At 34.2% G+C, this 15,905-nt stretch overlaps 1 protein-coding gene across 4 annotated transcripts in view; it reads left to right on the top strand.

Moving 5' to 3' along the window:
• LOC149064483 (transcriptional adapter 2-beta-like) overlaps positions 1 to 11,731 on the top strand; it is a 37,044-nt gene extending 25,313 nt beyond the window's left edge. The window contains exons 13-18 of one of the 4 annotated variants that reach the window (XM_089254572.1): positions 919 to 983; positions 2,768 to 2,826; positions 4,028 to 4,065; positions 4,321 to 4,403; positions 6,434 to 6,500; positions 11,044 to 11,731. In XM_089254572.1, the coding sequence (XP_089110698.1) occupies positions 919 to 983; positions 2,768 to 2,826; positions 4,028 to 4,065; positions 4,321 to 4,403; positions 6,434 to 6,500; positions 11,044 to 11,111 (380 nt within the window). In that variant the 3' untranslated portion in view covers positions 11,112 to 11,731. The remainder of the gene's footprint in view (positions 1 to 918; positions 984 to 2,767; positions 2,827 to 4,027; positions 4,066 to 4,320; positions 4,404 to 6,433; positions 6,501 to 11,043) is intronic. The other 3 variants (XM_089254571.1, XM_089254573.1, XM_089254574.1) reach the window with 3 other exon arrangements.
• Positions 11,732 to 15,905: the final 4,174 nt, after the last annotated feature.

The following is a 15,905-nucleotide window of genomic DNA, read 5'->3' on the forward strand; positions in this document are numbered from 1 at the left end:
TGAAAACCAATTACATTTTTCTCTTTTGATGTTATTAGTAGCATACTATTAGATAACAAGCAGTCAAGTAACTAAATCGAAAATCTGCCTATATAAAAGTACTATATGATTTTTTTGTGCTTAATGTTTTGTTGGCCACTTTGTCAAGCTGGTGGTTAAAGCAGAAAATCTATAATAAATTCATATATCAGTTGTATAACTTTACAATAACTTTTTCTTTTTTGAATTTCAGTGTTTTTAATCTATTTATAAATATTTTAACTTCATGTCATAAATCCATGTATGGCAGTGAGGTGAAGGTTTTGCACAGTTTAGGATATAAGGGTTCGGGCAATATGGTGAAAATATGTGTATATACTGTGATTTTTATGATAATGACCAAAACTTTACCAACTTTGATTTGTGTAGATAATTCTGAGATTTTGGATGTGTTTTTTACATGACTTGAATCCAATTTCATTGAAATGGATAGCAAATCTTTACTGAAAAATTAATTTATATACATTTAAATATTCATTCTTCATTTCTTCAGTCATTAATTTGAGTCATTAAGACAGTATCCATGTAGCTTCCTGGAGTGACCACCGATGGATGGAACCTTCATTTCCCACCCAACTCCTGTGGTTGAAAATTGTCGTACGGTGATATATGACCGGAGTTGGCGTGCGGTAAAGTAGTATCCATGTAGCTATCTTTTAATAATTAATCGAAAAAATTTAAAGTTTGAGTTTTTTTTGACCATTTGAAGTGGTCAAAACTAATATTGACTAGGCCAGTTTAAACTGGACAAAACTGGTACAACCCTGGCTGGAAGAGATCTTGCTCTGGGATAAGTCAAGCGACAGAGTTCTGGTACTTATTTCATTCAGTAATTTTTAAGGGAAAATCTGTTGAGATCACTTTTCCTTTTTGCTTCAGATTCAACGAAATCATTGGAAAAAAATCCAGCCAAAGGAAAACCAAAAGCAACTAAACCTAGGAAAGTGAGTGTGAATTTCTTTCTTCTTTTAAATAAAATAAGTTTTATGAATAAAAATTACATTATAGTAAATTTCTATAAAAATTGAACTATACACAAAAGTATGTATTATGGAAATAAGTATGAATTACTTCTACAGGGTGGGCAAAAAGTTCGTAGAAACTTTAAAAATTCATAAAAACCGGAAAAATAACCAAAATAAAAAACAGTTTGCAGGGTTAGCATCGCTAAGTCACAGGAATTTTTTTAACACAGGAAAAAAACTCATAAAATATCCAATAGGTGGATGTTTGCTGACATACACAAGTCAAAGAAAAGATACGCAAATAACAAACCGACTAATGCCTCCAAATTGTTTATTACAGCAGTATGTGTTCCACATGACCACCACCACAGGAGATAACACATTGCAGGCTAATTACAAATCCAGCAATGGCAGAGTGCAGCAGGTTCGTATGTATACATGACACCTCTTGGCGGATCGCATCTTTCAGTTCCAACATATTGGATGGATCAGATGGATACACAAGGGACCGTACTGCTCATACCAGCACCAACTATTGGCTGTTTTTTTAGTTATATTTTTACCTGTCTTAAAAAAATTCCTGTTACCCTGCGAACTTTTTATTTCAGTTATTTTTCCGGTTTTTGTGCATTTTTAAAGTTTCTATGGACAACCTGTTTTTTGCCCACCCTGTATTTGTATTGTGTGATATTACTTGTCAAAAAATCTATTGTGCTTGACAAAAAAAGAATTCATAATGAATTTAAAAATTGATTAAAAAAATTATCAAAAGTAAAATACAATCGTTTCTCAAAAACTTTTTTTTATAATTTTTTCTGAAACTATTGTGACCACATGCTTAGTTTAATTATCTCTAAATACATCCCACACATTTGAAAATTTATACATATCTGTGAGTTTCATTGGTGAATGTACCATCTTATATATTTATTCTATGAAATATATGTGACAAGCATGAGAATTATTCTCGGCGTGGTTAACATTCTAGTTTCGGTTATACTCTTGCTATGTCCAAGTTATAAAATTAAAACTTTTCTAGATGAGTGAATGTTAGTTTAACCTCTCCCAAACTAACATTCACTCATTTTTCTTCTCAAAGTCATGTAATGTGCAGAATTGGCATCTTTTTATGAAAGTGTTGCTTTGAAACCAGGTTCTAGAAATCCTGTTACTGTATGTAGTTTGTACTAAACAAAGCTTGTGATTGTAAAAAATGAACAAAAGTAACTTGTGAAGGATTTGAACCTTGGCATGTTATTGCCATCCTTCATATCTAAAGATAATTTTCATCAGCTTCTCCATACGACATCCCTTAGAGATTTTTCTTGTGATTGTGGAGTAAAAAATCTGGGAAAATCACCTAAGTATATATCATTTTAAGTTGTCTTGGGCTAAATTTGTTCAATACGAGTTCTGACGATTACAAAAATTTTCTCTGTTCTGTAAAATGTATTATCAGTTTCTTATTTCTTGTTCCTTCAGATTTCTCAGTGCTCATGACTATTTCATAGGCAGATACAAAGAGCAGGGTGGGGGGGGGGGGGAGGGCAATCTCCCTCCCTCTTTTAAAAAGTCTGTATCTGCTTATGAACTATTTGATAGTAAATTGCAAAAAATCATAATCATTGCAAAAAATTATTTAATATTTTTTTAAATAATATTATATTCCTATTCTTTCTTATGTGCCAGGATAAAAGTGAATGCAGAAATTCTTATACTTGTTCTGGTGTTCATGGTTATTATTCATTTATCTTTCCAAATAGGCTGCTTTATCTGCCTCGCCATCGAATTTGAAGTCAGCGCTTGCTACAGGGAGAAAAGAGTACATAATACCATCATTTGTTTATCTCTTCTCAAATTTTATGTCGTTATTATGTATCATATTTTTCAAAAGTTTAATTTTTTCTTGATGTTGAAAAAATGTACTTGTATATTTTTTAAGAGTTCGTTAAAAATTTGCAGTGAAAAAAAACATTTGAAGCAATACTAACAAGCTCATGAAATATTCAAATCTGAATTATAGAGCAATCACAGTGTTAAAAAAATGGCTGAAGAATATCTTTCATAAACACTGTAAATAAATCTGTTTCCCCTCTCCCTAAGCTATCAAGAAAGGCATTTATCCTGTTTGAACGCTCTTGTGTTTATCATTTTTGAAGTAATATTCAAAAAAGTTTGCAAAAGCATCGAAACAATAAACCAAGTTTGATTCACCATTCCTTAGCGGTTCCTCTATTACCAAAATGGTTAATATTAGTTGCATCCTCTGTGAAAATAAGAAATGAAAGTGATAAAATTGTTCTTTGCTTTGAGTAACAGCATCAATAAATGATTAAAATTATTTCTGTTTAAATAATGTTTGTAAATTTCCTCATTGGTGATAGTTGTAGCATTGAAGGGAAATCAATGGGGTATCAATAAAAATCAGGTATCAATTTGTTCAGATAAAATTTGAAGCAATTGAATTAAAAAATTATTAATTCAATTCAAATTAATTTTTTGACTGACAGAATGTTACACTTTATAATAGAACTTCCCATTCAATTATTCCCCTGTTAGCTGACAAAAATTTCAGTTCCATGGATGTTTGTTATCAGTCTGCTTTGGCATTAATTTTATTTGTCTGTCTACATTTGCAACATATATTGACACTTGTTGGCATAAGATTTCATGTTCTGATGTATTTGATAAACAATTGAAACTTTCTGAGGTGTGTAACTACGGTTTTCATGCATTTTCCCTATAATGTTTCCCTGATTGTTCAAAGTTTCATGACAGACATCAGAGTTGATGCCATTTAAGTCAGGACAGAAAATCATAATTCTTTTATTAATATTCATTTGAAGTTCTGCTACACATTACCAAAATCCCTTTCCTATCAGTGAGGGAAACATTAGGAGAAAATACGACTCCAAAACTTATGAAAATATCATGAAAATCTTCAGCTACTCATGTATTGTTATATAACTTGTTCTTATTTTTAAAACAGATGAGTTTCTTAATAAGAAATTTCTATTTCATAGAGTGAAAAGTGATGCAGCAATATCGTCGGATACAAAGTGTAAGTAGTAATTTGCAAAATTTTAGTAATCTAGATCAAGAAACATATATTCACTTCTCAATAATGACTTGAAAAGTTTACTTTGTGGCTAACTTCTTCGGCTAACAAAGAATTTTTCGTGATTTTTCTGACATAAACATAAAATTTTTATGTCAATTTTAATTAGTTGCCCTACCTTTGTTAGTTTTAAAAGATTTTCAACTCTTAAGGATTTTATTTTTCAAAAAAATTCACTCACTATGTCTCTCATTGCAGCTAAAGAATGTGCAGTTTCTGATAGTGCCAAAGAGTCTTCACCCATAAACTATATCAATTTCTTGTCTAAAGCAGAAAAAAGGGTAAATCTATTTGTTATTCAAGTGTTATTTTTTCTATTCTTTCAAACGGAGCACAACTCGGGTCTATCGCCATGGACAATTTACTACCTAGTGAGTTGTGCTGGGAGTGTGTGTGTACCTACCAGTCTGAGTGCTTATCTAGTGTTGTGTCTGATATATATATATATTTCAGTGTTGCTATCTATTTCAGAAGTGAAGTGTAATTATTGAATATTTGTACCGTTTGTAGTCCTATTGCTCTCTGTGATGAGACAATTCAAGTGTTATTGAATTTTTTGTATTTTTCACCATATGATTTTTATAATTTGACAAACGAATTTCCCAAATTACTGAAACCACATAGTTGCTGTAACTGTTGGCATTTATCTTAGTATTCTCTTCACGTTTGGTTAGTAATGAACAATTCAAATAAGTGGTCTGGAGATTTTTTTCCTAAATCTTCAGAGCTTCCATGTCTATACATTGTTCCTTTTTCACAATCCTCGAACCATATGGATAAGGTTGAACTCTACATCTGATTTGTCTTAACCTTCTTACCTGGATTGATAATCTATCTCGCCAAACCTATGGCATTGTATTTCTGCATTGACAAGATAGCTTGCCTTCTTAAAAGCCTCTTATTTTAACAATTATGAGACCAGTTATTTTGTAAAGCTTTTATAATAATTATTATTTTATAATTTTTATTATTTCTCCCACTGCACCTTACACATGCTGGATATTAACAAAAGCCCTTTTATGAAAAGATGTATTTTAAAAAGGGTTTAGTGATTTATAGAATGATATTAATGCAAGCTTATGAAATTAATTATGTTTAGAAAGAATCAAGAACTGAGACTGCAATCTAATTTTTATTCTTACGATTAAATCAGTTTCAATTATATTGGTAAGAAGGTGTCTTTATCACTGAGGCTGTGTTTTATTTGGCTTGTAATTACCAATAGCCTGGCATAAAAAAATGTTTTGATCAAAATTTGTTTCACTCAATTTTATATTCTTGTGAAAATATTGATTTCATGACTTGATTGCAGTATCTAGTAACACAATAACTCAAGGGAATAATGGTATTGCTCAAATAAATTTTAAAAAAAAGGTATTCAGTACATGAAACTACAATTTATATGCATATCGAAAGTGTAGCTATCTCAACTCTTTTATTTGTGAAAATAAACAAGTTCTGTTTCAAATCAAAATAATAAATACAGTGGACTCTCGCTAACCCGGCAAATATCAGACCAGGGTGTGTTGGATTATTGAAATCGCTGGATTACTAGAAGTCGAAACCATTCAAATAATATAAACTTCTGTGCACAGACATACAGTTACATGTTTTTCTCTTTATGCTCAAAACGCTGGATTACTGTATGGGCCAGATTAACGCATGGCTGGATTATTGAGTCTACTGTACAATTCTGCTAATCAGATTTATAAGTTTGCACACAAGGGTAATAATATATTTGTATGAATATGGTCGAACCTCACTGATGTAAAACTGAAGAAACCGGGGAATTATTCTGCTTCAACCAAATTTCTATGTTAATCTGATAAAATTTTGAAATATGTTGCGAACAAATGCATGTTTTTTATTATGTTTGCAGTTTTGTGGTTACTGAGGTTTGACTGCATCTTAATGAACCATGTTTCTTGGCCTGTATGCCACAGCTCTTACATTTTTAAAAACACAATTTTGTGGGCTTGCACACACACACTTAAATTCAAAAGATAACTGTTGAGAAAACATTATTATATAATATTCAAATACAAAAATGATTAAATTCCACTTCAACTATTCAAAAATGGTTCAGAGCATTTAGTATCAGTTTTAATACAAATATCTGTTTACAGAGTAGTCAAAAAATAATTATTATTTGAAGGCTTCATTTTTTTCCTTGAAAATGTGTGATAAACAGATGTGTGTTAGATAAGCCAAGAAATATGGCTATTTGTTACTGGATTTTCCACACATAATTTGAAGCGTGATTTCTGTTTGTTTTTTTCCTTCTGATTTTTATTTCTTTACCTTATTGCAGCTCTGTTCGAATCTCAGTATGGAGCCATCTTGTTACATTGCTTTGAAAACATCTTTTTTAAAAGTAGGTAAGAAATATAGTTAGGCGATTCTATAAGTATATGTTAAATCTTTGCCTTGATTAAGTTAGAATACCATAAAAAATGGTAATGCAAAAAACATTTGATTATATCCATTAACCACTTCACAAACTTTTGGCAACAAATTTAGATTATCTCTATTCGATAGTCATTTGGCAACAAATTTGGATTATCTCTATTCTATAGTCATTTGGCAACAAATTTGGATTATCTCTATTCTATAGTCATTTGGCAACAAATTTGGATTATCTCTATTTGACAATCATTTGGCCCACGGGCAATGGGTTGAGTACATGTATGGTCTTCTGTGAGTACCCTTCCAATTTCAATAATAATGAGAAAAACTGAAAATTAATGCAGGAAAAAAGAATGAAAAATAATCTAGCTTAAGTCTAGGAAGGGAAACTTTATCTGTATATTGGTGCATGTGTAAAATGTGCAACAATATTGTTTATGCTGGGAAAAATTAGTTCTGAGTAAATCAGTCAAACCGTGATTATGAGGATTTTGCTAACGCCATGTAAGTGGTATTAAGTATGAATATACAAGTAATTAGTTTATTTATAAGGGGTGATCAAATGAAAAGGTACGAAACGACACGGTGGGTACAAATGTAGACTTTATTAAAATATACACCATAGGCCTGAGCACAAGGATCCCACTGATGAACAAGCTGCAGGATTCCTTGTTCCCAGAATTCCTGTGGCCGTGACGAGACCCAGTCCTTCACAGCGTCCTTGAGTACGTCGTCCGAGTTGAAGCGCTTCCCTTTCAGGCGTTTCTTCAGTGGACCAAACACATGGAAATCGCAGGGCGACATGTCTCCGGACTGTAGGGCGGATGTTCCAACGGCTCCCACTTGAACTTGGCCAGTTCCATGTGTGTGTGTGTGTGTGTGACTTTGGAGACGTGTGGACGCGCGTTATCATGGAGCAGAACCACACCCTTCGTGAGCAGCCCTGGTCTTTTGTTCTTGATGGACCTGCGTAGGCGTCGGAGTGTCTCACAGTACACATCGGAGTTAATGGTTTTTCTGTGCTTGAGGAATTCCACAAGTAGCGGACGTTGAACGTCGAAAAAGACAATGAGCAACACCTTGCCTGCTGACGGCACGGCTTTGAACTTTTTAGGGGGAGGTGACGACACATGCTTCCACTGCATGCTGTCCCGCTTTGTCTCTGGCTCGTAGTGATGGCACCAGGTCTCATCACCTGTGACGATCCGCTCCATGAAAGCGGGGTCTTCCTGATACCGAAACAGATGTTGCAGTGCTAGCCCCATACGCAGTTCTTTTTGCTGGTCGGTGAGCTGCTTCGGAACCGAAGCGGCACACACCTTCCGATATCGCAACCTGTCGTGAACAATTGTCGACACGGTTCCATAGCTGACATCCACCTTCACTGCCAACATTCGCAATGTGACACGCCGATCACTTCTCACTAGGTCGTCCACCTTGTCGATGAGATCGCTCGTGATGACAGTGTTTGCTTGGCCTGGTCTCGGGTCATCACCCACACTCTCACGGCCTGCACGAAAACTGGCACTCCATTTTCTGACAGACTTGTCAGAGACTCATTCCTCCCCGTAAACTGTCGCCATCCGGCGATGAATAGCTGCCGGTTTCTCACCTTCCGCTGTCAGAAATCGGATAACACCTTGCTGCTCCTCAATTGTCGAATTTTTCAACACGAACGCCATCTTGTCCTCATACTTGTTCCTTATAGTAATTAGTTTTCTCAAATGAATTCCCCCTTTCCCGGCATATTTTTCTTTTTTACTCAAAAAATATATGTATCTCAGATCAGATACTCTGTCTCAAAATCATTTTTTCTCTCTAGTCAGTTTTGAGATAGAGAAGTTTCATTTTAATTGACCATTATCAATCACACTGCTGATTTTATATTGTATTTCGCTGGGCTTTAGTAAATTACAACCAAATCTTGTTACAGCATACCCAGATGCCGTGCAAGCCCCACTTAGCACCAGAAATTTCCAAAAAATTTCCAGAAAAAAACAAATATTTTTTATAAAGAAGGATTACACATTTCAATTGTGATTCGATTTCGCTACAAACTTGTTATACTGCCAGATTTCTGCAAAATAAATGGTGCCATTGAATCAGGATTCAACTGCGTTTCTGAATTAATTTTAAATGTAACATGGTTCGTACATTCCTTGAAAACCTTGAAAAGTCCTTGAAAAAAAAAGTTCATTTTCAAGACCTTGAAAATCCTTGAAAATCCATAAGAGTCCTTGAAAAAGAAATTTTTTTTTAAGAATTCTGTGAGAGTCCTTGAGAAATTTGTGTTTTCCGAAATAGTTTTCGCCACTTTTTTTTTTACTCCGTAAGTGACGTCCTTAAAAAAGTGCAAAGCACAGGGAAAAAGCCTTAGCAGCCAATAACGCTGGATAATTGGATTTAAAGCACGTTTTTCCCCCATTATTCTTAAGCCGGGTTTTCGTAGGAGCAGGTTTTCTGTGCCGCGTGCAAAGTGAATCGCCCAGTATGACACGGCGTCCACTCACCAATAATAAGAAAACAAGTTCAACTGTTTTCCTAGAGACCGCAACAAGCCTCATGGCAGTGGTTTACGTTGGGCGTGATTGGCCGACTGCTTCTGGAGGAGTCAAATGCGGTGTGCGCCACTTGTTTTACCGATCTTCTCTGCATTTTTATTTTCTTTCACTTCCCTTCATCGAGCTCGATGCTTCCCTTCAAACTGGAGCATGCAGATGACAGAGTAGCTGATGCGCCACGGTAGGAATATGCAAACGCGTAGTGTGATTATGTAACACGTTTCTGTCGACGCGAAATGATCCAGTTCGGTTCATGCGGCGCCAAAAACATATGTTGGAATGTTTTTTCCCTTTTTATTCTCTCTGCAAGTGGAACCGCTCGGCCCGACGCAATATGTAAATCGCCGGCGGCATGCTCTCACCCTCACGGGAGCTCGGCTTTATACTGTAGGCTGGGTTTTTTCCCACTTCTATATCTTCCTCTGATTACTGTCAACCATAGGCGGAGATTGACTTGGAAGTCTGGGGGGTGGGGCCACGATGACGATGTCAATTCATATATGCATTAGATCAGTCAACTTCACATTTCACGCTGGGCCCCCCCTCCTCCGCCCATGCTGTCAACAAAATATTTATTTAGGAGTGATGTGAAGCGCTTGTACAAGATTCTTTAAAGGAAGAAAACAAAAAATGAGTAGCAAGTGTGTGTACTTTTAATTACTTGTGGCTGAAAAATCCCTTCTATCAAGATTGGTTGCTGAGTGTGCCAGACAAAAATGCAAGCTGTGCTTCAATGGGTGAATCGGCGCTGAAATCCATTGAGCTTATATTACTGGAGGGAGTATGACGCAGGGCCATAACTAGGATTTTTGTATTGTCTTGCTGTGCCCACCAATTCGGAATTTGATAATTTTATAACGGTGTTCACTTAAAAATTGCCACCTGGGGCAGTTCCCCCCCCCCCACCCCCCGCATTCTAGTACCGGCACTGGTATTGGTATGACGTCAGTGGTCTACATCATTCCGTGGAAGATCACGTGACGCGTTGAATGTCGCGCATCTCCGTTATTTTCTAATGGCATCCATAGTTGTTTAAAGGAGTTTAAAACAATTAATGAAAGAAATAATTTCAGTATCGATGATATGATTCCAAAATTAATGAAAGAGATAGTTCCAGAATTAAAGAATTAATGAAAGAACAAATTTACAGAATTAATGAAAGAACAAATTTACAGAATTAATGAAAGATTATTCCAAAATTAATGAAAGATAATTACAAAATTAATAAAGCAATAATTCCAGAATTAATGAAATAATTTTAGAATCAATAAAAGAATTCAGCATTAATGAAAGAAAGAATTTCAGCATTAGTGAAAGAAAGAATTTCAGCATTAGTGAAAGAAACAAATCCAGAATTGATGAAAGCAATTATTCCAAAAGTAATGAAAGCAATTATTCCAGAATCGATGAAAAAATTCCAGAATTAATGAAAGAAATTATTCCAGCATTAACAAAAGAAATTTTTTCAGCATTAACGAAAGAAATTTTTTCAGCATTAACGAAAGAAATTTTTTCAGCATTAACGAAATAAATTTTTTCAGCATTAATGAAATAAATAAATTCAGAATTAATGAAATAAATAATTTAATCTTTATCTATCTTTAGAAGAGTTCTTTTTTTTAGTCTTTAAAAGAAAATTAATTGCAATATTTAGAGACGTTTCAATGAGGAAATTGACAGGCACGAACTGTGTTATTCAAAGTACCATATGTTTTGTATGATATATATGTGGCCTCCTTTATTCATTACGGATGATGTGAAATAAAGTATGTAGAAATGTAATCTTTGAAAGTGAAAGTTTTAATCAAAATTAAATATGTGCCTATTCATGTGAAAAATATGCGTTTGTAAAAAAAGTCCTTGAATTTTTTTTCGTTGCAAGAGTACGAACCATGTGTAAGATGCTTATGAATAATGTATAGATGTCTAAATTTTTTTTTTTTTCTTCCTTGAGGAAAGAAACGTGTTGAAGGAAAACGGCTCAGTGAGTGTAAGCAGCAAATTTCCCGAAGAAATGAGTGATAGAGTTCAACAAGTAGGCAAGTTCATGGAAAAGAGTGGTTGGATCAACCTTGGTTAATTTTAAAATGATATAATTGTCATATTTTTCTTCTTCTGTGTGTTGTGCATTAACTGTACAAAGTTGCGTGTACCGATTCGTCGTAAGTGTATGGACATAATTATTTCATTTTTGCACATAATATAGTTACTCATTCCTATTATATTTTACTATGTTGTTGATTTATAATTTCTGTAGATGGTTTAGATGAAATGTTGTTCTGAGTTATTATTTGTGCAATTATTTTATTATTATTCTTTTAAAAAGTTTGGTTTTTATTGCGTAAGAAAATTTTTTTTCCACTTCTGTGGTTAAGTTTACTTCCATACCTAGACTTGTATACTCGAATGTATGAATAAACTTCTATATCATATTCAAACATTACGCATGCATCGAGTCATGTTAAGACATTTAGTTTGTGCATTCCAGTGAGCCAGTATCCTGCAGCAGTTATGTGTACTTTATATGATTTATGATTTCTGTTAGGCAAGTGAATTTTCATGTTGATTTATTGCAATGAACTAAATAAATGTGTTAATTCTTTAATGTTATTCAGCATATGTGATTGCTTGCCCCCCCCCCCCACCCCAAAAAAAAGAAACAATTTCCCCTGGTTAATCGTGCCCTTAAAAATAGATATACTGCTTGGCCAAAAAAAGGGTGCAGTATATCGTACTGTAAGTGTTCTTACTATGCAGGCCTTGAAGGGAGTTTTATGATCTAGGGTTATTTCTGTTGGTCTTGTAGATGCTTGACAATACTGAATAGTAACTAAGTCACGTCTGCTCAGTATTTGAGCATATTTAATCATCAACTTTATTCATTGAGGAATGTTTGCTTCTTTGAAGGCGATAGCATGTTTAAATTACTGTGGAACTTCAGTTTGTGAGTGCAGATCTGCCAACTCTCCGGATTTAGGCGGGAGACTCTGGATTTTTCATTTTTCCTCCTGCTCTCCGGATTTGTTAAAATTTCTCTGGATTTTGGCAGAAAATTAGATTTTACACGAGCTTTCACGTTGTTGTGACGTCAATGACTGCCCTCGTCGTTAGGGAAAACACCCATATTTAATTTAAAATTAAACACCATTTAATTTGATCTTTCATTAAAATAATAAGCAGTTCTGAAGAATGTTTGGACCCTTGAAACTTGTTAAGACAGTTGTGATCACGACACTTGACAGACAATGTAAATATGCAAAGCCTCTGATAGTCTAGTCTTCCTTCGTCTATGAGGTTTTGGTATTCCGTTGAATCCTGTTAAATCATTCTCCCCCTCCTGCACCCAATGCTCTGCCAACCTCGCTTAGCAGCAGAAAATTTCATTGAACAAATCTTCCATATACAGTCGAACTTGGTTAATTTGAAGTCCAAAGTCACTGGAGAAAATGTTCGAATTATCCAATTAATCTATCCTGGATCAGTAAAATGACTGCCAATTACAACTTGATCATCAGTATTCACATAGAATAATGATTATCAGTTATTAAAATTTTATCAGTTACGAAACTGTTTCCCAAATTGTAATAATTTGTAATTATAGTAATTAATTTTAGCTGCTACATCATTCCACTGTTCTGGAATCAGCATCACTGCAGAATTTTTTCTCCATGCTCAAAATCTGATTTTTAAGGAACATTTCATGATCATCCATTATGAAAGGGTTTTTCAGATCATTCTTATGCTACCAAGGAAATATACTTTTGAATACTCTTAATGACAATAACGAAAATTCAGGTTTTTGAATGGTACATCTTGATCTATGGGTTGAACAACATAATCGGTATCAAGTAGTACATATTTTTGTTGAACTCCAGCTGAACAATGTTAAAAGGGGCATTAAGTTATCAAAAAGAGAAAAGAGTAGAGAAAACAAATTTTCAAACTTTTATTTGTTTTTGAAAACTTGTTGTTAAACAATTTGATCAAGAAAAGTTAACTTCTTGTAGAAATTTTTCAAACTAAACTTACCCATATAAATGATTCTGATTTAAGGTTTTTCCCCTTCGTATTATCCAAAAAATTTAAAAAACATAAAAAATGGATGAAAAAACTCAAGGGACGTTCATAAAAGTTCAAATTATCCAAAATTTGAATTTGCCAAGATCTACTGTATAGGGATTACACAGCTTCTCAACTGTGATTTGATATAATGCCAAACTCGTTATAGCACCAGAATTCTGTGAAATAAATGGTGGCATTAAATTAGGGTTTCATTGTACTTGCTACTAGTATTGTAAGAAATCTTTTGTGTTTATCGAGTCAAAATCTGTTGAAACTTTTATACATTTTGCGAAACACATCTAAACCAAGCTACTTGTAATCCAAAGTTTTACTATGTAATTATTGTCCTTGAATTTTGAAATATTGATTGAAAGAGCACAAGGCATTTGAGTGCTTGGATTGGCAACCACCAAGTCTAGAGCCTATATTTAATCAAGAACTTATGGGACTTATTTGTCTAAAGTACAATGGACTGGATACTAAGCAGAGATGAAGATGCATTTTGGAAAGAAAATTCACATGCCTCTGCTGGGAATCACACCACCAACCTATCGCAGACAGAGCAAGTGCTGTACTATTGACTTACACAAGATTGGCTTTTCTGTAGTTGTCAGTAGAGCTTAATTGCAGAGCACTCGTCAGTCTACGAAGAGGTTAATGGTTTGATTCCCAGCAGAGACATGTAAATTTTCTTCTCTTTCTTTCTTTCTAACCAAGCACAACTGAGGTCTTGCCATTAGCAATTTACTACCCAATGAGTTGTGCTGGAAATGTGTGTGTGTGTACCTAACAGTCGAAGTGCATATTTAGTGTTGTCTGATTTTTTTTTTAGTGCTGCTATCTATATTTCAGAAGTGAAGTGAGAATTTTCTTTCCAAAATACATCATCCTCTCCGCTTGGTATCCAGTCCACCCTACTTTTATAAACAGCAGAGAGTGACACCGTTGCTCATTTGTGTCAAACAAGTTCATCATCAGCGAAAATATGTTGCAAATCATTAAAAATTAGTGTTGAAGTTACTTCACATGATCTCGTACCCGTATTGTTACAATGAATGTGAGTGTAATTCATTCAAGATGATTCAACAAAATATGGAATATGTGACATTGTTTTGGCCAGGCAGTGTATCAGTGCAATATAATTTAGCATCTGAAAAAAAATTGGTTATGTTAAAATAATTCCTCTTGATAATATTGGAAAATGTCTCACTGGAATTCTTTCAAAGTGTGGTCAGAAAATAAGCTCACAGTGATTCTGATGTATGGCTGCTTGCGCTTTTAAAAAAATATTTCAAATTTCCTTTGGTAGTCATTTATGAATATCATTTTAAGCATTTTCTACCTTCTTTTTTTGGGGGAGGGGGGTTTCTCGAATCATATAGAATTGTGTTTATTGCGGTTATATTTCTTTCACCTTAATTATTGTAATTGCAATTTTTGTTACTATGAGAATTTCTCATGAAAGAAATACATTTAGCTGAAGAAAAAATTGATGTATTCGTGTGACAAAAATAGAGCTCTGGTTGCGGTGACGAGTTCCTTAGAGAAACTATACACGCCTGTATCTATGCATTCACTGGGTCGTGTATGTAACTTTTTAACAGAAAATGCAGTAGACGGCACTTATTGAAATCATTGATAATGCTATCATTCGAGTATTGTTGTCACTTCCGCAAAGTATGCACCATAGATGTCTATCATAAAATAGGAAGAAAACTTAATAGTAACCGAAATCTTGGTAAAATATAATATTTCTTCCCGCATTTCGTCATTTGCAATAGATTGCTACAATGGATGTAATTGAGGCCTTCCAGTACATGAGTAGTTTCTTTTAATTTAACAGATTCACAGCTTCCTGTGAGAAAAACTCTGTATACAGATTATAATAAGCTAATAAATGTTGTGTCAAAGAAATATTGCATTATGGCTGAATGAGAAAAAGATCTTGGCTTAAATGGCGTTTTACAACAGTATTATATATTTTAGAGAAATCAGTGGCATAATTAAACATTTGACCAGTTTTGTGTGAATAAAAAAGTTTGATTTCATGAAACGAGATGTATTTTCATCCTATTCGCATCTAAGGTTGGGGGGGGGGGGTTCCCATATACACTAATACCTTGACTTGCGTCAACTCCCATTTATGTCATCTTGTCCTAAATATGATTTTTTTAAAAAATTATATGCATTTTGAGGAAATCCTTGAAGGCTCTGGACGTTACATTCTCAGAAAAGAAATTCCAGGGCTCCCTGAAATCTCAGATTGACTAATCCGCCATCTTTAAGTACTGTGTGGCATCGGTATTATCACTGTATCCAATCTCTGTTCCTTATCTTTTTTTTAAACGATTAGTGCCACTTCAAATAAAACAGTTTTTGCTGGTCCAAAATAGAGGCGTATGATGAGTCGGCCTGCCTCTCTGGATGCCTCAGAAAAATGCTACCTCAACGTAAGTCGTTAGTCTTGAAACAAATTACTGACAAGTCAGAGTATCACTGTATATATGTTTATCAATCGGTTATCGTTTTCAAAAATCTGAGTCTCCATTGTGATGTGACATATACTGTATTCATTTTTTTTCCCTTTGTTGTGCGTTTCAAACATAAAACTGCAATCCATGAAGCTATATTGTGTATATTTGAAACGAGCTTATTGTACCCCATTAGTTTCAAATTATCATATTCTCATACTCCTAAGCATTTATGAAAAAAGCAAATGAATGTGTATGTAGATGAATAATTTGTGATGAAAAA

This window comes from Pholcus phalangioides, unplaced genomic scaffold, assembly GCF_987345545.1.
Source record: "Pholcus phalangioides strain wild (caught in Gottingen) unplaced genomic scaffold, Ppha-v1.0 ptg000042l_1, whole genome shotgun sequence".
NCBI lineage: Eukaryota > Metazoa > Arthropoda > Arachnida > Araneae > Pholcidae > Pholcus > Pholcus phalangioides.